Source organism: Thermoascus crustaceus (assembly GCF_041956765.1).
Source record: "Thermoascus crustaceus strain CBS 181.67 unplaced genomic scaffold VTN00scaffold_6, whole genome shotgun sequence".
Taxonomy (NCBI): domain Eukaryota; kingdom Fungi; phylum Ascomycota; class Eurotiomycetes; order Eurotiales; family Thermoascaceae; genus Thermoascus; species Thermoascus crustaceus.
Window position 1 is genome coordinate 193,992 of NW_027192532.1, and position 21,358 is coordinate 215,349.

The window sequence follows — 21,358 nt, forward strand, 5'->3', positions numbered from 1 at the left end:
TAAATAAAGGGGAGGGAAATATGCGATGCTATGCTTATGAGACCATGGTAGTATAAGGCTGGTCACGTCACGGGCGCAGGGCCAGGAACCCGCGAAAAGATTTGGGAGCTTGGACCAACGAAGGTAAGCAGCGAACTCCGCGGCCCGCTCAAGTCGGAACACAAGATCGCATGCCGCTTCCTCAATCGGATTCGTCCCATGGCAATTCCAATGCTCATATCAAGGGGAGAATTTCGCGCTGTTCCTTGGGCCGCTCAGCTTCTGGCGGCCAAGCGGTCCTCTTGGAGATGTGTGTCCTGCAGACATGCCCGCCTGGTGCCCTCCACCCGGCCTAGGAGATTTGCGACGGCGGCTTCTGCAGATGGCTCGAAAAAGCCGTACTATATCACGACTCCCATATTCTATGTCAATGCAGGTTAGTTTTGATTAGTTACTCATAGTAGAACCATACTGACAGGTGCTGGCTTTATAGCACCCCATGTCGGGCATCTATACTCAATGGTCATTGCGGATGTTCTCAAGAGATGGCAGGTGCTTCTTGGGAAGAGCGATGCCCAATTGCTCACAGGGACGGATGAGCATGGGATGAAGGTATAAAAATTGGAGATTAGATGTGTCAGATTAGGAGTTGACGGTTTGAAACAGATTCAGCGAGCTGCACAGGATGCGGAGATGGATACCCAAGCATTCTGCGACATGAATTGTAAAACGTTCGAGGTCAGTGCCGTCGCTGTGAGGCCGTCGATAGTTGAACTCTGGCTAAAATATCTTGGGATGAGATGTAGGCTCTAGCGAAAGCGACCAATATTGATTACAACCACTTCATCCGAACCACAGATGCTGCGCATAAGGAGGCAGTGCAGTACTTCTGGGTATGTGACGGATTCCTTTGTCAAATAAAACCAGTCTAACCATGCACCCAGGAAATGCTGAACCACCGTGGTTATATATACACTGATAAGCATGAAGGATGGTATTCCGTGAGCGACGAGACATTTTACCCTCAATCATCGGTGCATATGGCTCTGGATCCATCGACTGGGAGGAAGAGAATGGTAAGCACAAGATTATCTATTTCAAAAGCTACTGTTAACATCTGTCAGGTGTCAATGGAAACAGGCAAGGAAGTAGAGTGGTCCTCAGAAACCAATTATCACTTCCGTCTGTCTGCCTTCAAAGACCGTCTGCTTCAGTTCTACAAGGAAAACCCAACATGGGTGACACCAAATAGGTATATGGCAGATGTGGTTAAGTCCGTTTCCTCTGGGTTGCAAGATCTTTCTATCTCGCGGCCCGTGGAGCGATTGACATGGGGCATTCAAGTCCCCGGTGACGAGACGCAGACAATCTACGTTTGGTTAGATGCCCTTATCAACTACTTGACAAAGGCGGGATATCCCTTCCCTCCGGGTCAAGAAGGCCGACTCGGGTGGCCGGCTGATGTCCACGTGGTGGGAAAGGATATTGTACGGTAGGTTGATCGCTGCATCATTTCCGAACTTGCTGACACGTTTTAGATTCCACTGCGTCTACTGGCCGGCATTCCTCATGGCGCTTGACCTGCCCCTGCCCCGTAATGTGCTGACTCACGCTCACTGGACTATGAACCGTGAGAAGATGTCCAAGTCGACTGGAAATGTCGTGAATCCTTTCTTTGCCATCGATCGTTTTGGTGTCGATGTGATGCGTTTCTTCCTGACCTACCAGGGGGGACTGGCTGACGATGCTGACTACGACAATGAGTATATCATCCGGGACTACAAGAAGATGCTGCAGTGGGGCCTGGGAAATCTGGCACACCGGATCATGGGTATTGCAAAGTGGAACCTCCGGCCGTATGTCAGTGCTGCTGCATCGGATCAGCTTCCACCGGCGACTCCTCTAGATCTAGAACACCAGTCGTTCCTCGAAACTGCTCCTGCTAAGGTTGCAGAGCATATGGAAAGCTTGGACCCCCGAGCTGCCCTTCGTGAGACTATAGTGATAATAGAGAAGGTAGGTCATATAGAACCATGCCGTTTGCTTTATCAAGTCATGCTGACTTGTCATCACAAGGCCAACAAGTACTTCCATGCAGCAGAGCCATGGAAGAATCGTGACCAGAACCAGCGCATTGTCTACAATGTCTGCGAGTCACTACGGATTTCCGGGATCTTGCTGCAGCCATTCATGCCCAGTAAGTCGCAGGAGCTCCTGGAGCTGCTCCGCATAAACACGGCAGACGCTTCTAAGCGGAACTTCTCGGCCGCGGCCTTTGGTGCTGATCTGGAATACGGGGGAGAGTCCAAGAAGCACGTCCTCTTCCCGCCACTGGCCAGCGAGGAATAAGAGTATCAAGCATTGACTAACAGAAAAGGGCCCGATGCATCACATGTTGCGGGGGTGGATTCTGAACGGCGGCTTCACCGCTCCCGCCTTTTCCTGGACGTTCCTAGATTCGCCTAATTATGGAACACGAGGTTACGACAAGCTCTCCTATAATTAACCCGGAAAAGTCATCGAGAAGATTTGCGAAGAATCTGAGCGCTACTGATATCATCTTGCAACTTGTATGGAGGATCGGCCGAGAAGGGCAGGCGGGACCGAGGATTTCCCGAACGCCACAGCGGTCGGTGATCGGGAAAGTCGTCGCTCCCCGCGGGAAACTCCGCCTGACATCGTCGGGAACCTTGGAAGTGTATAGATGTATATCAAAACAGTTGGTATCGGTCTGGAATGTTGCTTATCAACGGCTGATGAGTACCCTGGTTTCTCCGCTCGTATCTTCATTGCTTTTTATTATTAAGACTGTCTGCTCTGGTCAGACAAATGTATAACTATCTCCCTTGAATCAGTTTTCTCACTTGTCTACCTACATACTTCTGCTCTACTTGGTTACTTTGATACCTTATATATATACCTGTTCAGAGTCGGAATCCAACATTTGACGTCAGCCTCATCAGTATGGGAAGCTACGAGCCTTCTACACTCAAGAAACCATGGATAGAGACTCCATTGGTAGAGTCGTGTGCTCTTTCGCGCGCAGCTGGATGGTAATTACCCGTGCCCTTGTTATCAAAGCATCTTACCGCCATACAATGTTATCTACGAAGCTGGGCAACGATTTCATACTCCTTATCATCTCTTCAGTATCCTGCTGACCTCACTTACAGTAGGGTATTCCTGAAACTGGAGAATCTCCAGCCTAGCGGTTCTTTCAAGTCCCGGTATGTTGCCCTTCTTTATCTAGTTGTTTACCGTTCCATCCTTCCGACGTTATCTATCTATCCATATCCATTTCGTATATCAATCATTTCGTCGAGATTCTGTCATTCTACTATATCCACCCTCTTGCCATACTCTTTATCCAATATTTCTTCTCTATAAAACCTGGAATCCCCCCTCTTTCACCATCATCTGATGTTTCCCTCCCCTGAGACAACAAATATCCCACTAACAAACATATGATAAACAATACAGAGCAATGGGCAACCAAATCCTCTCCCACCTCTCCAAAGTCCCAGCCACCGCCCGCGTCCACTTCTACGCCTCCTCCGGCGGCAACGCCGGCCTCGCCGCCGTCTGCGCCGCCCGCTCCCTCGGCTACCCGTGCACGGTGGTCGTCCCGCTCTCCACGAAGCCGCTCATGGTGCAGAAGCTCCGGGAAGCTGGCGCGTCGGATGTCATCCGCCATGGGGAGAACTTCGCCGAGGCGGGGGAGTATATGCGGGAGGCTGTTATGAAGGGGAAAACTGACGAGGATGACGAAGTGCTCAAGATCGCGCTCCATCCCTTCGATCACGAGGCGATCTGGGAAGGGAACAGTACCATTGTCGACGAATTGGCATATCAACTTCCACCTGCAGATAACCCTGATGGGGATGACAGAGCACTCCCCGTCGACGCAATGATATGCAGTGTCGGCGGCGGCGGACTCCTCAACGGCCTGGTCATGGGTATCGAGCGACAGCGACAAATAGCCGCGAAGAAATCGGCCTCAACGTCAAACCGGACGTCATCAATACCACCACCACCACCAAAAGATAAACCCCAAAAAGACACGATCCACCTCCTCGCCACCGAAACCACCGGCACCGCCTCCCTCGCCCTCGCCATCTCCCAAAAATGCCTCGTCTCCCTCCCCAGAATCACCTCCCAGGCGACCTCCCTCGGCGCGGTCCGCGTCTCGTCCCGAACCCTGCAGTACGCGCTCTCCCCTCCGCCCGGTGTCGCCGTGCACAGCGTCGTTCTGGATGACGCGGACGCCGCGAGGGGCGTGCTCCGTCTCGTGGATGATGAGAGGACGTTGGTGGAGTTGGCGTGTGGGGTTTGTGTGCAGGTTGCTGTTGGGGATGGAGGTGTGAGTTCTGATAAGAGAGGGAATAAGAAGAGGAAGAGGAGTTTCGGAGATGAGGGGTATGGGACTGGGACTGAGAATGAGAGTGATGCGTCTTTATCCTCCGCTTCTTCGGACGCTGGATCAGCGGATGCGGGCGAGGTGCAGCCACAGCCGCAAGAGCATGAACAAGGACAAGAACAAGGACAATTCAGATCCAAACTCAAACACCTCGTCCCCGACCTCACGCCCGAGAGCAGAGTCGTGATCATCATCTGCGGCGGGAGCAATGTCACCATCGAGATGGCGACCGAGTGGAGGAGGGAGATTGAGCGTGGATGGGGGAGAAGTGAGTGAGAGCTATACATTAATTAATTTGATCGAGGAGGAGGAGGCGGTCTTTGATCACTGTTCATTATAATTATTTATAATTAGGTTGGATTGGATCAGGTCAGGTCAGGTTTGGTTGCACTGTTAGTCTTAGTTTAGTGTTTTCTTGCTTGTTTATCACTATTGATGATCAGATAATTCACAATGAGGATAATGATATGATAAGATGATGGGGAACGGGGGATCGATCGATTGGTTTGGTAAGTTAGTTTAGGTAGGTAGTTACCTAGGTAGGTACCTTAGGTAGTGGAATGTGTCTACTTTCTTCCATCTTTTTTTCCTTGCCTGCCGATTCATGACTGTCAGTTCTCACTAGATTTAATTTCTCTCATTTACCAGTCCTTATTAGAAATGCCTCTTGCTTTCTCAATGAATCATTATATCATGTTAACATTACCCATCTATCTATCTATCTAAGCTAATGTAATTTATCCATGCATTCCATTTCTCTCTACCTTCAGCCCCTCACTGCCTTGACTCCCTTGACTAGAAAGTCCACGTTTGTCGAACAGCGGGCAGGGACTTCACAGACAACCCCATCAACCCGCCTGCCTAATTCATACTACCATCTGCTGACCACAATACTGAGATATAAGGGGGGGGGGGGGGGGGGGGGGAACTGACAGCAGTGAAAGAAGCAAGAAAAAAAATAGAAACTAAAGCAAGAAAAGGAAGGGAAAAAATGTAGTGATAATAGTAAGTACACATAATCAAAAACAAAAGATAAACAAAAGATAAGGGATAAAAATGGAATTAAATATATTTATAACATAAAGATTAACATATAACATATAACATAAGATTGCGTTCCATGTCCACGCCTGGTGAGGTGTTCGCATATCCAGACGCAGACGAAATCGGAAAGATCGTTGCATGAGGAGCAACTGCCACGTGGACTTCGTGTTTGGAATCGAAGTTTTGAAAAGGGAATAATCGAAGTCCTACAGACTCCACCTTCAGGCCCGTGTTGGCTGAGCAGATTCAGCTAACCGCCCGCTTCCAAAACTTCCACCCCTCGCGCTTCTCATTCCCTCCAACACCGACCAACCTCTCGATGCCATCGTTGCCCTCGGCGTTCTCGAACTTCTGCTGGTCGATCTCCTCTCCGCCTTCCTCGTCCGTGCCATTCCGCAGCACGGCAGGCCAGAGCACACCGATGCCGTCTCCGCCCAGCGTCGTCTCGTACCGCTCGAACCCTTCCTCGTCGAGCTTGGCCACCAGGTCACGGTGGGCCTGTTCATCTGCACCGGGGCGCAGCAGGGTGATGGCGCAGCCACCGCCTCCGGCGCCGGTGAGCTTCGTCCAGCCGATGTTCGAGTAGTCGACCAGCTCGCGGATGCGCTCGAGGCGCGGGTGGGACACGCCCAGGGACACGAGGAGGCCGTGGTTGATGCGGAAGAGGGCGCCCAGGTGCTCGAGGGTCGCGTCAGACGCGCCGTCGAAGTCCGGGGAGGAAATCAGCTGGTGCGCGGATTGGGTGACCTGGTCGATGCTTTCGAGCATCGACTCCGTCACGACAGGGTGGGATTTCTTGAGGGCTCCGACCTTGGCCACCTCCGTGGCCGTGGAGCGCGATTGTCGCGTGTTGACGAGCAGGAGGGGCAGCTCGGGGAAGTTGTTGAGGGAGGTGACGGAGGGTGGTTTGGAGTAGTCTCCCCGTCGGAAGACGACCGCTTTTCCTCCCGACGAGACCGTGTTGTCGACACCGCTGGGGTTCCCGTGGATGCACATCTCCCCAACAAACGCCCAGCGGTTGATACGCTCGATCTGTGTTTCCGCCTCGTCTGGTGGCTGGTCCGGGTGCGGTCCCGCCAGCGTGCGGATCTGGAGCAGCAGCGCGGCACTCAGACACACGCAGACGCTGGCACTGCTACCCAGGCCCGCGCCGATAGGGATTGTAGATCGAAGGGTGTAGATGGCGCCAGGGTTCTGCTTAGAACCCAGCGAGAGGAACAGGTAGAGGAAGGCCTTCGCGGAGCTCTGGTGGATCTTCCGCACATCGTCCGGCTTGTCCTTGGACACATCCGTGAGGTACGGTATAATCGCCTCGAGCAGTTCCGGATCGAGGGAGGTGACGAGGTCGTAGTAGTACTTCTTCTTTGAGGGGTGGTGAAAGAGATCCCAGGGCAGATCGTCGATATTCCACGTGTGGTCCAGGCCAATATCTCTGAAATTCAGCCTGATTGTGCGCTGCGATTTGGTGAGAGTCGTAACGTGCAGGTAGGAACGCAGCGAGATGGCCGCGGCCATGGCGGCCTTGCCATGGACAACGGCATGCTCTCCGAAGACAATGACCTTGCCGGGGGCGGACACCATGAAGGGAGGCGCCATGGGCGACGAGGCCTTTCTCAAAGCCATGGTTCTGGTATTGGAGGCTTTGGAGGGAGGACTGGCGCTGGAGGAAGGTGTCAGGATGCCGTCTGAGCTGGCCGGGCTGTCGTCGACGTGGTCGTCGCGAGATGGGACTGGAATGCTTTTCTCTGTGTTGTCTGCAGGTTTCTGCGAATTCGACTTCGCGCGGCGCAGGCTGCCCTTGGATCTCCTCAAGCTACCGTTCTTCTTGTGCCCATTCACCATAGTCGGGATTCAGGCTGAATGTCCGCGGAGGGCGTCAGGGGCACGGTATGCGGTCGAGCTGAAGGGCGATTCAGCGAGCGTGCATGGCGCAGCTGACGCACGTATGGGGGAGAAGAAAAACAGAAATAAAGAGCGACAGTGAGAACGGCTCGAGATAGCAGGTTGGGGACGATCTCCCCTTGGTGAGCAGCAGAGATGCCGTACTCCGTCAGCCGCACGTTGCGAGATCTTAGCTCAGGCCGCCGGAGCTTGGCCTGTCCAGCGGGTCTTGACCGTTTTCACTCTTGTGCACCCCAACATCGCCCATGCACCGCTACCAGCGGTCCACGAGGGAGGACAGAAACGAGGTATCATATCCGTTTAGGAGCTGTTGGAGAGACCCGCAGCGTTAGATCAGTCTAGGTATGGCGACTAATGCAGTATCGCGCGTTCTGCAGACGAGTCCGCTGCACCAGCATTAGATCCCGCTCTTAAACAAACTCTACGCCGGACATATGTGTTCTGAGAAATCAATGGGTCTGTAACTAACAGGTGTCCCGCGTTTTTTCATCTACATAGATGAGAATAGGAACCGATACTATTTGGGATATATTATATATAAATTTCGGAGGAGGTACAGTGCTTCTGTACCCCACGGCAGATAGTCATAGTAGATCGATATATGTGCTGTCCTATACATAACAACTAATTCAAGACCGTCGTTTTGCTCTTATTCAGACAAAACAACTGGAACTCTTTTCTGCCTTAGAGTAATATACTGCATTCTAAAGACAAAAGACGAACCGGTTGTTTGATACATAACCGTCGTAATTCCATTCGTGTCTGACCATATCCATACCCGGAACATGGACACAATAAATATAGTCGTGGGTATCATCATAACTTGTTACACACAATAAATGGTACATATCAAGGTAAAGAGGATTAAAAATCATGAAGTCAAAAATTTTAACCCATCGTCGTCTCCCATCCATTCTCGATCATCACGTCCATCCAGTACACGTTCTGCTCCCCCGCGTCCATCCGGCTCCACACCTCCTGCACCAGCTGCAGACACACGCGGATCGGCTTCGGAGGCAGCACGTGCAGGAACGAGCTCAGCCGCCCGAGGATAAACCTCCGCGTCCGCGACACCTCGATCGCATGCGACGATATGTTGAGGTTGAGATCGCCGCTGCCGCTCTCGTCTGGTGGACAAGGTGGCGGGAGCCGCAGCTCACTGGAGCACGCCACCAGCAGAAAGGGCTGCAGGCATCGTGTGCGGGATTCTATGGGGATCGTCTTCAGTCGGGACATGGTCGTTAGGGCGAACGTCGTGAGGGAGTTGTCCCGGAGGGACTCGAAGAGGGACTCATCGTCAACCTCACTCTCGTTGGCATTGGCGTTGGCGCTGCCATTTCCATCCTCGCTGGTAGTCCCCACAAGACTGTCGAAGATATTGGCGATCTCGACTTGTGAAAGTGGACTCTGATTATCCGCTTCGGGGGGTTGATCCGATCTTGACACATTGCGGGAGGCTACCCTCCGTCGAAGAAGGTCCGGAAAGACACGGTACAGTTGAATGAGTCCTGTGCAGCGGTATACTTCCGCCATCGTGAGAAGGTGCCAGACAGGCGTGTCGTAGTCGCCCGGGCTGACGACTTCGGCTTCTGCAGGGTGTGCAAGGCTCAACAGCTTTTCTTCAAGCTCGCCTGCCCTTTCAATGGCCTTCTGCGCCTGCAGGATATCCCCTTGGCTGGTGAAACGCCTCGTTCGGACACGGTTCCTCTCGCGACGGATCAGCCTGCCTACCTCGTGGACCGTGAACTGCGTGTCGCGAGCAATCCCGGTCCACGGATGTGGGACACGCTGCAACACGATCGAATCGGCCATCTGGGAAGCTGGAGCTCCAGTTGAGACAAGGGCATCGCCATCTGCAACGTACGAGAGTAGCATCTCCCAGTAGATAAGAGCCTCTTCGAAGAACTGGTAGTTGTTAGCGCTGCCTAACCTTTGGCTGTTCGAAGACATCGAGTTAAGACGCCTTCTGAGAAGGTTGAAGAAAGATATCCCCAGATCGTTGGGATTATGCCAGCTTGCCGTTTGGCCAAGCATCAGCAGAGCTAGGAGGGACTTATCATCCATCACTGCATCTTTCTTCAATATATCAATGGCTTCCCTGCGCATTTTTAGCCCAATAGGACCAAACTGCGGGAAATCATCTACTAAGGTTGCTGCTGCCATGCTTTGCAGCGTTTTGCACATAGCCAGTGAGGAGCCCCAAAGACGGGAAACGGTCGACCGAAAAGGATTCATCTGACCGTCATAGCTGGAAAATAGCCCAGCAACCTCTTTGAAGTAATACTCGATGAGCGTCGAGGATGGATCATTCAAAGACCGCTGCAACGGCATGAATACATTGAGACTGCCCTCCAGAGATGGCCCTGACGAGGGATTCGAACGCCCCAGTGAGCAGTTTCTCATGACAGGAGACGGGAGAAAAGCGCTGTATGCTGAGATACTATCTGGGTTTACGAAGCCTGTCGACACAGACGATGACCGTCGTCGTATGTCCTGAGGAGATGTTTCGGTTGGACCGTTCACTGTCTGCTCGCATCCAAAGGTTGCATCTGCTACTTGCGGCAATGATGAAAACTCTAGAGCCAGCGGACCAAGTGGATCGCCGAAGGGATCACCCAGTTGGATATCCCATGGGTCGTCACTTGACAGACTTGGTTCATGCATAAAATGGGGATCCGCTTCAAGCTGAGACGCTGATGCCTGAGGCTGCGTATTAAGGATGTCATTGAAGACCAATGGTGCGCCTGACGCTAAGTCCATCGACTCCTCTTGTTTTGGCGGAGAGTTCCTTTTCCCGGCGTTGTCCGGGGAGTGCTGTTGCTGGATATTATCAAGAACCTCATGCTTCGTGATCCAGCGCAGCGACTGAACATATCCCGGGCACTTGACTCCCAGACGAGTGCAGCGGCCACAGGCCGGTTTCTCTTCGTCACATTTCAGCTGTGAGGATTTTTTTGTTAGCCCTCCTCGCCGGATTTGCACCGCGATCGGAGCCAATAGGAAGCACGAAAAGTTGTAGGTGGTACTCACCCGTTTACTCTTACATCTTGCACAACCGTTGCGTGACTTCTTGACCCCTCTCATTGTTAGCTACTGAAAAACAGAAGAGTAGAAGCTAAAGCTGGAGGTTAGCTTGAAGAGGGAGAAGAGATGGACGAGGAGAGCCTCGTGGAGGCGCATGGGTCTATCTTTCCTTCGTGCGGGGGGACGGCCACACATGGGGATGACATAATCCATCGTCTTATCAGTAGTGGAGACGCCAAGGCCCTGGAGCCGGTCTGGCCAACCGGACAGCAGCTTGGTCTGGGCGATCTCGTCTGCCATTGGCCGCTCACAGTGGGGGAGTCTTGGAGCTCTGATACGACGGATCTATAACTCCGCCGCCCATAGGTCACCGGACAGGGTAAGACTGGCTGGAACTTCCCTACCGCTTGTTTCTCCATCTGGGCTTTTCTTTATGAGAGCTGCGATAGGTGTCGCATAGCGACGGAGACAGCTAGGAGAGATAGGAGAGTTTTATCTACGACAATGGTTCCAGTCTCCCGGGTTAGCCATACAGTAGGCGTCCTCGAATCGGCAAGTCTTCTTTGCGGGGCATATTATTCTGGCGTGTCATTAGGACTGTATTTCGCTATGGAGAGGAAACCCGCCTGACTGCGATAGAGTCCTTCATGATGACTGACAGCACCATCAGAGATCTCGTAAATCGACATGCGACCTCCGCCTGGAGTCGGAAGGCTGCCAGATGATCCGGGAACGTGTCATATTCTTTCATACCGTATTCAGCCATCCGGGATTGCCAACCGGACACCAACATCCAAGCATTCCAGGATCGAACACTCGCACAAGCGCACAATGTGACGAGACATCCTGCACAAAAGGTAAGGATCGGCACCAGCAGGGTCAGTTTTGTTCTCTGATCGTTAGAATCCCTGGAGTCATGATCGGATCGGATCAGATCAGATCAACAGCGCTATCTTTGGTAGAAGTGTTAGTCCGATGCTAATTAATAAGATGGCCCTGCAATGACCATTAGCTAAGAAATTAGCAATAGTTATAAGACGGTGTATTTAAGATATTAAATTACTACCGTGTTTGGCATTGTAAGTCTCTAGGAAAAATAGACTGTTTTTAAGGTGCTGACATGTAAATTAAAGGGTGTGGGAAAAAGCGCTTCGGATACAAGATTACTGACTAGCACACGTAATGATTCGCATTCCACCTGTCCGCACAGTACTCTGCGCAGAAGATGGGACTGGGGAAAGGATCGACTCGATTGAGTCATCATAGTGATCAAAGACTTGATGGATGATGTCTGGGGCAATCTGCCTACTCCCGAGGGAGGGTAGCACTCGAGGTAGGTAGACACGTGCCTGGGTGCCCGTTTTGGATACGGGTCGTGTCTGCCCGGAGGTGGTTTAGTGGAGACCGGACCCGGCATGGAGCGGGGGGTAGTCTATGCAACGTCCAGCGAGAAGCGTTCCTGTTTCGTTTCTGTGCAACAATTGTCCCCTTTCAACTTATTTGATTACAGTCAAAAGCTGATAATCGGCTATTGACAGCATACGATGTATTTTTTTTTCTCTATATGCTGACCTTGGGCAGGAGGGAGATGCGTCGTGCTTAGAATAACGGACCAGTGTCTAACACAGAAGGTATGTAAGGGACTGCATGACCCTTCAAGGTCCAAGTTCCAACCCTCTCGGAACTTTAAGATGCCACGAACGTTAGAAAAGAAAATCATCTCGCCAATTTCAAGACAGTGTATCGATTACCTCTATTACCAGGCAGTGCAGGCGGGCGGCTGTCCGCTCCAGATCGCAAGATGCTATATGAGGTCTCACGCGACACCTGTCCATATCAGGTTATTAGTGCTATCTCACGCAGATCCCATGCTTAAGGAAGTTTTTATTTAGCTCCAGTCTGGAATTTCTGGGCGCATTCCTCGGGCGATTTGTGGGGCCGCGCCCGAGCTCAAGGTCTCAGGACGCCGTTTGCCGCGTGATACAGTCGTGTTTTCTACTTTCAATCTCGCTCCCCTAGAAACAGGGACTGTTCTTCCCTGCTCCCAGCAAGGGCTTATTTATTATTTTTACAGACTGTACGAGGAAACAGCTCCTGGATGATTTGAAGCTCATGTTGCGTGGCAGACCGGCCAGAGTCCACACACTATGCAGCCCGCTGGGCACATACCGACCGACACTGCGGTCTTGTCCTTGCCGGATGAATCCCCCATAAATCTAGGATTATTGAATGTGTCTACTGTGGCGTTAGGGCGATCGGCTACTTTGGGATGTTAATTTCTCCACTTAATTGAGCGTTCGGGCGTTTGTCCGAGGAATCCAGGTGAGCAATTCGCTCGCACAAGCTCCCTGATAGGGTTTGAGCCACAGGTTCCAGAAGCTTACGGTCTTAGCAGCACGGATGCAGAACATTCCTACCTGCCTGCCTGAGATGGGATGGATGCCTTGGTGCGGTAATCCTTGGACCCTTTTGGGGCTGAGAGGGGAGCCCTACGACCGTAACATGAGGGTACACATACAAGTAGACTGGCGCCGCAGGCAGTCCATTCTTTCAGCATCGATCTCCACCTTTTTCTGGTATACACTCGTTTGGTGATTGCTTGCTTCTCCTCTGCGCGATGTAAGTGGGAGCAGGTGATTGATATTGCCCATCATGATCGTCTCTCGTGCTAGCTTCCTTAAGCCTTTTCTCTTTTCCCTGCTCGTCGTCGCATCCCTGTACTCGAAGGCACTTCATTTATTCCAGCATATCCATTCAATTCAGCGGTCTCTATTCATTCTCTACTTTTCGACTTTCCTAATCCAAGATGTCTTGCTTTTCATCGGCGTTTGGCTCCTGTTGCAGATAAGCTCGGGGTGTCTATCCGCTCTGGGGCTATTGATTGCTGGATTCTTTGCGTAACTCCCCCTCGTCTCCCTCTCAACAAACCGTTGGGATAAGTGAATAACGGCACATTCTCTAGAATCGTGACACTCGTTGCTGCATCGTCTCAAATCGGATTCTTCTATGTCACCGGCTCTGAAATACAATGGGGAGCAGCCAAGAGCTTCCAGAATGACCCGGCGGGAATGAAACTCCTTCTAAGCGGCTTGCAGCCCGTGCTACTGGTAGGAGTAATTATTACCTTCATTGCATGGTCGGTGACACCTCATCTGTACAACTTGGTGGGCGGTTGGTTGTCAGCCATCTTGGATACTACAGCTCCGGAGAAGTTTCGTCTAGAGCTTCCCGCAACCAACATAAAGTTACCCGCTCGCAAGACAAAGCCAATTCAATTCTGGACGCTGTGTATCGCGGTGACAACGCTAATTCTGCAGTTTATTCGCCCAGCTGTGCCATATGACCATATATCTGGGACGATTGCCTTCAAAGTTCTCAGTGTCTTCCGCTCGCAACCCCCGAGGTGTTCACACTCCGATGGACAGCCATTCCCGTTGCCTCACTTGCTTGAAGGACAGTTTTGGGAAGCACCCGATGGGCATTACAAGGGATGGACACCAGGACTCGTTTACGAGGATGACATGAAGACGAAACCTGAATGGGTTCCTGAGGTCCTGCCACCGGGATTCTGGCGATGGGGTGATGTCACGAAGGATCCCACGAGCAAGAACTATAGCACATTCGAAGTCGATGCGGCCAAACCCAAAACTGAGAGAGCATGTTCAACTGGGGAGCGTAATGTCTATAGCCCAGTCCACGATCCGATGCGGATAACGAATCTCGACCTGGGCCTCCTGGAGCCACTGGAGAAGGCACTCAAGGAGCATCCTGTCCCGATAACACACGTTGTGTTGCTTACAATGGAAAGTGCACGCAAGGACGTCTTCCCATTCAAGTCCGGTTCTCATCTGCACGACATGATTCTTGCATCTCACGAGACACAGGATCCGGCTATCATCAACGACATCAATGCGAAGCTTGCGCGCATGACGCCTATTGCGGAGAAACTTTCCGGCGAGTCTAGTGGATTTCCCGTGATGGATCATGGCAATTTAACCGAGGAATTATGGGAGGACACAGCAGAACCCGGGATGGGCGGCATAAACGTTGTTGGAGCATTGACTGCCAGTTCGCTGTCCTTCAAGAGCGTGCTTACGAGCCACTGCGGCGTGGGCCCGTTGGCGGTGGACTTCCTGGATGAGGTGGAAAACGATATCTACCAGCCTTGCATAATGCAGATCCTTGAACTCTTCAACCGGCTCAAAAAGGACTCGGCAGAGGTGGACGACATTCACGAACGCAGATGGAAGTCTGTCTTCGTGCAGTCTATTACGGGGCTGTTCGACCAGCAGAATGTGCTCAATGACAAGATGGGATTCTCCGAGTCGATTTACAAGGAGGCTATCGAAAACGAGCATGCAAGGCATTACCACGAGGGCATGGAGGAGATTAACTACTTTGGGTGAGTGAGGAGTTTCCGTCTTCAGGGAGAATATATCTGTGTTTCATGTTGAAAAAAAAATGTTACAGACAATTTCCATTTCCTTTATTTGTATCGGAGTTTCTTGTCTTCTGTTTCTATATTCCAATCAACCGGCCCAACTGACTTTTAACAGCTACCCTGAAACCGAAGTGCTCCCATACATACGAGATGCGATTAATGAAGCAGTGGAAAATAACAAACGTCTCTTTCTCTCGCATTTCACAAGCACCACACACCATCCTTGGGGAACACCTGCAGCATATGCCAAAGAGCAGTACTATGCAGATGATGGGATAATCGCGAAGCATACAGATATGAACAACTACCTGAACACTATCCGCTACGTCGACCAACGGATAGGGGACATCCTTAGGATATTGGACGAGACGGGCATTGCAAACGAGACTCTTGTTGTGGCTATCGGGGACCAGTAAGTTCTATCCTGAAAATCAATCTGCAACAATGGCTGACTCCAGAGCAGCGGTCAAGCCTTCCGCGAAGACTCCCGCGTCGCCGGAACCTACGAAAATGGCCATATCAGCAACTTCCGCGTGCCCTTGATATTCCGCCACCCGCTGCTCCCCCGTATCCAGGTCTCCGCCAACGCGACCTCACTGTCCATCCTTCCGACCATCCTCGACCTCCTCATTAACACCAACTCCCTCAACAGACCCGACACGACTGTCGCACTGGACCTGATCAATGAGTACGAAGGGCAATCCCTCGTCCGGCCCTACAGGGCCAGCCACAACGGCCGCCAGGCCTGGAACATGGGGATCATCAACGCCGGCGGCACGATGCTGAGCGTCGGGTCTGCCGCCGTGCCTTTCCGTCTCGTCCTTCCGCTGAAGGAGGATTTCACGTACGTCTTTTCGAACCTGGAGACGGATCCGCATGAGCTTGATGTGATCGAGGAATGGAATTTTGAGGCGCTTGCTGATCGGGTTCGGAGGGTGCATGGACCGAAGGCGGCAGACTGGGTTGCTGATGCAGACAAGGTGGGGAAATGGTGGGTGGAGGAGAGGAAGAGGCTTTGGAATTATCGTGAGTCTCCTTGACATGCTTCAGGGGGTTACCTTGATATTGGGAGCCATTTATGGTGATGTATATAAAACGCGTACAGGATGTTTATATAATGTTTAATCTGCTAGGTGAAAATCTACTCCGGATATTCGTATCAAAAACGACTTGTTTTTCTATGTAGCCTGCAGCTTCGTGCAATTGGAAAGGCCCTAAATAATAAGTCGATGCAGAGTCAGGCACAAAATTATTATCAAAGCCTTAACGCTTTTGTCCTACAATTGAATAGAATACTAGTTATCGCGAGTGCTCCTGATATTGTTCATTTCCATTATTGTTTCTGCCTCAGGCCCCAACGTTTTTCCGGCGCCCCACCGAGCTCCGCCCGCCGGCCCGCCGCGAGCATTATCAAAGGCCCGCATCACATCACCGCCGAGGGACCACCAACAGGACAGACTTGACCTTACTACAGCTTTACTGGCACCGGCGGAGACTGGGGACCCGCAACGGAGAGGTAAACTGCTGTTACTCCTTACTCCGGAACTGAAGAGTGCCGTGTACTCTCCTATCTATTATTGCGGGGTTGACTATCTGCTTGGTCACTGTCAAAGGGGACTGCCCGGACTGGACTGAACTCGATTGGTCGAGGGCCCTAACAGAACCATTCTCCTTGTGTGGCCTTCTTCCTTTTCTTGCCTTGTACCCTTCTGTTTTTGAACTTTGATCAGCCTATTTTCCCCAAGAAAAGTCTAAGTGCTTTCATGTCTTAATTGACGCTGTCTGTTCTGTTTGTCTGTCCAAATACCCCACGACATATCACATCATATCAAACATCTCTCCCAATCCAAACAGAGCCACGGACTACAGTCAGCAATGAGCGGGAAATACTCCTCCTCCCCCGAATGGGCCGGCGTCGAGCCCATCCCGCTGGACGACGGCACCGCGGGCGGCGACGCCGCGTTCCCTCTCGCGACCATCGCTTACCCGCCTGAGTACCTCGAGGCGACGTCGTACCTGCGGGCGGTGATGGCGGCGAATGAGATGTCTGAGAGGGCGCTGAAGTTGACGGAGGATGTGATCGGGATGAATCCGGCGCATTACACGGTTTGGTATGTATGCTATTGCATTGCTTTATCCGGTGTGGTTGTTTGAGTTTATTGTTGTTATTTTTTTTTGAGCGAATTAAAAAATGGTTGCTTTTGACATTGCTCATTTCACATTTTGAGATATAAGTTTTATGTTTTTGTCTATAGTCATATATTTTATTCTGCTTCATCTCACTGACAGATAACCAGGCTGTATCGCGCAAAGATTCTCTTTGCTCTTAACAAGAACCTCGAAGACGAGCTTGCCTGGCTGAACAAGGTTGCTCTGAAGTACCTGAAGAATTATCAGATATGGTATGCATTCTCAATTTCCAAATAGACTAGCACCTAGATTTTGACCTACCCAGGCACCACCGCCAAACAATCATGTCCTCCCGCGCGCACTTCCCCACGCTCCCTCCCAAAGAACCCGACTTCCTCATGGAGATGTTCTCCAAAGACTCCAAGAACTACCACGTCTGGACCTACCGCCACTGGCTCGTCCGCCACTTCAACCTGTGGGACTCGGACCGCGAGATGCGCGACGTCGAGACCCTGATCGACGCCGACGTCCGCAACAATTCCGCCTGGAACCACCGGTACGTGCTGCGCTTCGCGCCCCGCAGCGACAACCCCGACGCCGGGATGCACAACAGCGGCAAGCCCGGCGCCGCTGAGGAGAAGGGCCGTCTCGACGTTGTGGACGAGGACCTCATCGATGCCGAACTCGACTACGCCAAGTCCAAGGTCGTCCTGGCGCCCGAGAACAGGAGTCCCTGGTCGTATGCACGCGGAGTCCTGCGCGCCGCCGGGCGTCCGCTATCGGATTGGAAGGAATTCGCTAGCAAGTTCGTCACGGAGGAGACGGATAACGAGGGCAATGTGGTCCACGTCCACGTGAAGAGCAGTCTGGCGGTCGAGTGGCTCGCGGACGTGTATGCGGAGGAGGCAGAGGCTGCAGGAGAGGATGCTGGTAAACAGGAGGAAGCGGTTCGGATGTTGACGCTGCTGAAGGAGAAGTATGATCCCATCCGCAAGAACTACTGGGACTATAGGATCCGGATGCTTTCTGGATCTGCCGGTGCAGCTGCATCGATGACAGCAGCTACGGCTACTGTCTCTGCACATGCGTGATCTGCCTCTTGTCTGTGTTGAAGAAGGATAGTACATTTGTTCGGATAGTCATACCACCTGCATGTTTTAGACATATTACTCAAGTCATTGTAGACCAACCAGGAAGCTTTCCTGTCTCCTTCCCATACGGATCTGCATGCTTGCGCCCGGTGGCTTCCACTTACCAGTTCGGGCACTCGTCGTCATTCGTTGATGGAAGGGATCTGCCATAAGTTTCTTCTAACACATCCTCCACACTTCATCGCTCCATCCATTCCTCTGCGCATCATCGCCTCTACAAAGTAACACGACTGGAAAAATTCCTTTTTTTCTCTATTGGACTCTCGAAGTTTCTAAACTCGCTTACTGGCATTTGATATAACTTCAACTCCGTTGCATACCACACAAGTCCATTAATCTACTATTCTTCAATCAAATCTCTTCTTTTGCACAGACAGGAGAGTCGCTTCCCTTAGCCGCTTGCACAGACAGATAGATAAAATGATGAAGACCATCCAGGCCCGGTGTTTGCTCCAAGTACAGTACAACCCATTGGAGCTTCGTCGCTTGCCATCACAGTAGTATTTTCCTACCCGCTTCAAGCTCCTCGATCTCCTTTTTCAACTGCCTGCGCTTTCGTTTGAGCGGCGGATCCTCCCCGGCGATCTCCTCAAGCTGCTCCGGCGTCAAACCGCTGACCAAAGATGGTGAAAACAGCTTCAGGGGCGTCTCCGGTCCCGTGACAAGATGGTGGTCGGTCGCCTGCATGCACACGTTGTCTACGAACCGCTTGCGGGCAACCTTGTAGTAAGCTTTGAGGATATCATGGATATCCTGGACCGTGTGCCTGATGTTGCTCATCGGGTGATGGTGGACGATGTCGTCTAGTTGAATTATTTCTCCATGTTTACTGTCAAAGATGGCTTTCTCTGCCATAAAGCAGCGCATCCGTTCCTGTCGACTTTGAGATGTGGGTGCTCGTCAGCATGACTGAATCATTGTAGCTGGATGTGACACATACCTTTTCTGGAGATTATCGCTAAGATAATGGTTGAGAGTCATCAGTGTGCCCGTCCTCTCAACGTCAAGAAGGAAGTTGACCCCTCCCACTGCCTTTTTATACTTTTCGAGCAGATCGTCCATGAGCACTGACAGCAGATTGCGCCGCACTCCGTCGTCCGGGCACACGTTCTCCAGCACCTTCACTATGAAGTTATGCACCATGACGATCACATCGCTGATGTATCCCAGCGCGAAGCAGGTCCACTTGGTAGTCTGCTTTTTCAAGACGGTTGACAAGAATAAGGGGTCGAAAGTCCCAATCTCGAATCCTCGAGACTTTCGATACAGCCCTTCAATCCAGCTGAGAATATCTTCATCTGACGACTTCGGGACAGTCCTTTGATGATAGAGAATCTCTTCCAACTCAGACAGACTCTCCTTCTTCCGCACAGACACGCCTCCTTTTGTAGCTTCCTTCTGCTTTTCCTGCTCCTTCTTTCCTTCTTCCTTGACCGTTGTTGCTGGGTCCTTCGCCATGTCTGCTGATGCGAAACGGTATTCATGACCCCACTGGTTCATATCGTCTGAGAATTTTTGGTTTCTGTTTACCAGGATGGTAGCAAGCCGGAGATTCTCGTCTTCGTCGAACAGGTCATTCGCTCCATAGTCCGTTCTCAGTGCCTGAGTTGTGGTGTCTTGGAATTCCGTCATGATACTGAGAAGGTAGGCCGCTTGTTGATCCCTTGTTTCTCGCTCCGCTCCAAGCTTGTGAAGGGCATACTTCCTATCATTCAGTTTCTTGCTGATCTCCGTCCTTACCTTCAACAGCATTCGATCAGCCATAACTCGGGTCAATGTGAGATAGTGCATATGTATGTACTTACCTTGGGAAACTCTCGACGGATGTTGGCGATGAGGATCTCTCGCAAGCGAACCTTTAACGCCCTGACTCCAACCTTGTCTTTATCAAGGCTATTCCAGGGGGCCGTGTGTCTGAAGAAAGTTTCCTCGGCTAGGTCTCTATTGACGTCGCCGTCAGACAGTTCTTTCTGGCCCAGATTGCGCACAATGCTCCACCCCAACCTCATCCTCAGCTCCTTTCCTTCGACCATATCCATGATCTTCTTTTCAGCGCCACGGTCCACCAAGTCTGGTTTGGTGAGGACTCCTAATGTCCTCTCACCGTTCGGATCCTGCTCGCGTGCCAACTCGACGATCTCTTGGGTGGCCATGTCGACGTTCGCAGCGACAACGGTCAGCATAACGGAGCGTGAGTTCTTCATGTAACTGAGGACCATCTCCCTGACCATATCCCTGTCTTCTTTCGTTGTCAGACCTGGAGTCGTGTTTCGAAAAATTCCGGGGACATCGATCACACTGAGATGATCTTCGTCGGGTCCGCAGATCTCCAATCGGAGAATATCTCTGGAGAAAGTTCGTGGCTTTGAAAGAGCTTCTCCTTCTTCGCTTTCTGCGTCTGCCAGACCCATCACGGTGTGAACCTAGGCAGTACGCAGTCAACAACCTACCCAGGACACGGCAATGTATGCGCTCACCTCGGACATGATCCCGGAAAAGGACTCCGTGTCCAACTTCTGTAACTTCACACTCCATTCCTTGAGGTGTGCTTTGTGCGTGGGATTCGCATCAGGGGCCGGGATGATCGATACAGTAATGCTCTTCTGTTGAGTTCTGTCGCTGGACCTCCGAAACATGATCTGGGTTGCAAATCTGGTGCAGAGACCGCTATCTCGCGGGAAGGGCAATTTCGTAAGACCCTCCAGCACGGAGCTCTTGCCGCTCGACTGATCGCCCACGACAACGAGCTGCGGAAGGTCGATGTGCTCACCGACGTTGCAAGCGAACAGCTTGTCGATCTTATCCAGCAATGTAGGGTCTCCGAATCCGCTGGAGGATAGTTGTTGGGGCTGCATTGCGGGAATAAGATCTTGATAATGGGTGTCTGTAAATGCTAGGTAAATATGTGAAGCTAGATGATGGATTAGATTGAACTAGGTAGTTAGAAATAGATAGGTAACTGAAAAGAATCTTTCTGAAGAACAGGTCAGAACCTCACTATATACCTAGGCAATAAGTTACTACCTCCTTTGTATGCAAATCAGTTCTTTATGAGCTGTTAAACACGGGTTTAAGCATATCCAGCTCATGAGATATGCATACACTCAAGCTAGTACCCGCCTGCAGGCTTCTCCGTTAGGCGTCTAGCCGGCGGGTAGGGGACTTGAAAATGTTTTAGATCGTTTGAACCCGCAGGCTCTCGATCTGATTAGCCCGGGAGGCCGACAAAGCGCCTTGGTTTTTTTTTCTTGATACTGGTTATTATTATTA

At 51.6% G+C, this 21,358-nt stretch overlaps 7 protein-coding genes across 7 annotated transcripts; 4 read left to right on the forward strand and 3 right to left on the reverse strand.

Moving 5' to 3' along the window:
* Window positions 1-198: 198 nt before the first annotated feature.
* Window positions 199-2,328, forward strand: VTN00DRAFT_8448 (uncharacterized protein; the record flags this gene model as incomplete). The annotated part of the gene is made up of 8 exons (XM_069435303.1): window positions 199-415; window positions 473-591; window positions 646-717; window positions 786-872; window positions 924-1,055; window positions 1,104-1,471; window positions 1,518-1,995; window positions 2,056-2,328. The coding sequence occupies 8 exons, from the start codon at window positions 199-201 to the stop codon at window positions 2,326-2,328; spliced, it is 1,746 nt and encodes a 581-aa protein (XP_069285263.1).
* Window positions 2,329-3,463: 1,135 nt separating this feature from the next.
* VTN00DRAFT_8449 (uncharacterized protein) lies at window positions 3,464-4,672 on the forward strand (the record flags this gene model as incomplete). Its single annotated transcript, XM_069435304.1, has 1 exon — window positions 3,464-4,672. One exon carries the CDS (start codon window positions 3,464-3,466, stop codon window positions 4,670-4,672), a length of 1,209 nt encoding a protein of 402 aa, XP_069285264.1.
* Window positions 4,673-5,686: 1,014 nt separating this feature from the next.
* VTN00DRAFT_8450 (uncharacterized protein) lies at window positions 5,687-7,282 on the reverse strand (the record flags this gene model as incomplete). The annotated part of the gene is made up of 1 exon (XM_069435306.1): window positions 5,687-7,282. The coding sequence occupies one exon, from the start codon at window positions 7,280-7,282 to the stop codon at window positions 5,687-5,689; it is 1,596 nt and encodes a 531-aa protein (XP_069285265.1).
* A 948-nt stretch (window positions 7,283-8,230) lies between these two features.
* On the reverse strand, window positions 8,231-10,426 carry VTN00DRAFT_8451 (uncharacterized protein; the record flags this gene model as incomplete). The annotated part of the gene is made up of 2 exons (XM_069435307.1): window positions 8,231-10,282; window positions 10,373-10,426. The coding sequence occupies 2 exons, from the start codon at window positions 10,424-10,426 to the stop codon at window positions 8,231-8,233; spliced, it is 2,106 nt and encodes a 701-aa protein (XP_069285266.1).
* A 2,592-nt stretch (window positions 10,427-13,018) lies between these two features.
* On the forward strand, window positions 13,019-15,847 carry VTN00DRAFT_8452 (uncharacterized protein; the record flags this gene model as incomplete). The annotated part of the gene is made up of 4 exons (XM_069435308.1): window positions 13,019-13,263; window positions 13,329-14,768; window positions 14,923-15,219; window positions 15,271-15,847. 4 exons carry the CDS (start codon window positions 13,019-13,021, stop codon window positions 15,845-15,847), a joined length of 2,559 nt encoding a protein of 852 aa, XP_069285267.1.
* Window positions 15,848-16,682: 835 nt separating this feature from the next.
* Window positions 16,683-18,028, forward strand: VTN00DRAFT_8453 (uncharacterized protein; the record flags this gene model as incomplete). Its single annotated transcript, XM_069435309.1, has 3 exons — window positions 16,683-16,918; window positions 17,105-17,209; window positions 17,263-18,028. 3 exons carry the CDS (start codon window positions 16,683-16,685, stop codon window positions 18,026-18,028), a joined length of 1,107 nt encoding a protein of 368 aa, XP_069285268.1.
* Window positions 18,029-18,580: 552 nt separating this feature from the next.
* On the reverse strand, window positions 18,581-20,943 carry VTN00DRAFT_8454 (uncharacterized protein; the record flags this gene model as incomplete). Its single annotated transcript, XM_069435310.1, has 4 exons — window positions 18,581-18,968; window positions 19,029-19,828; window positions 19,894-20,511; window positions 20,566-20,943. 4 exons carry the CDS (start codon window positions 20,941-20,943, stop codon window positions 18,581-18,583), a joined length of 2,184 nt encoding a protein of 727 aa, XP_069285269.1.
* Window positions 20,944-21,358: the final 415 nt, after the last annotated feature.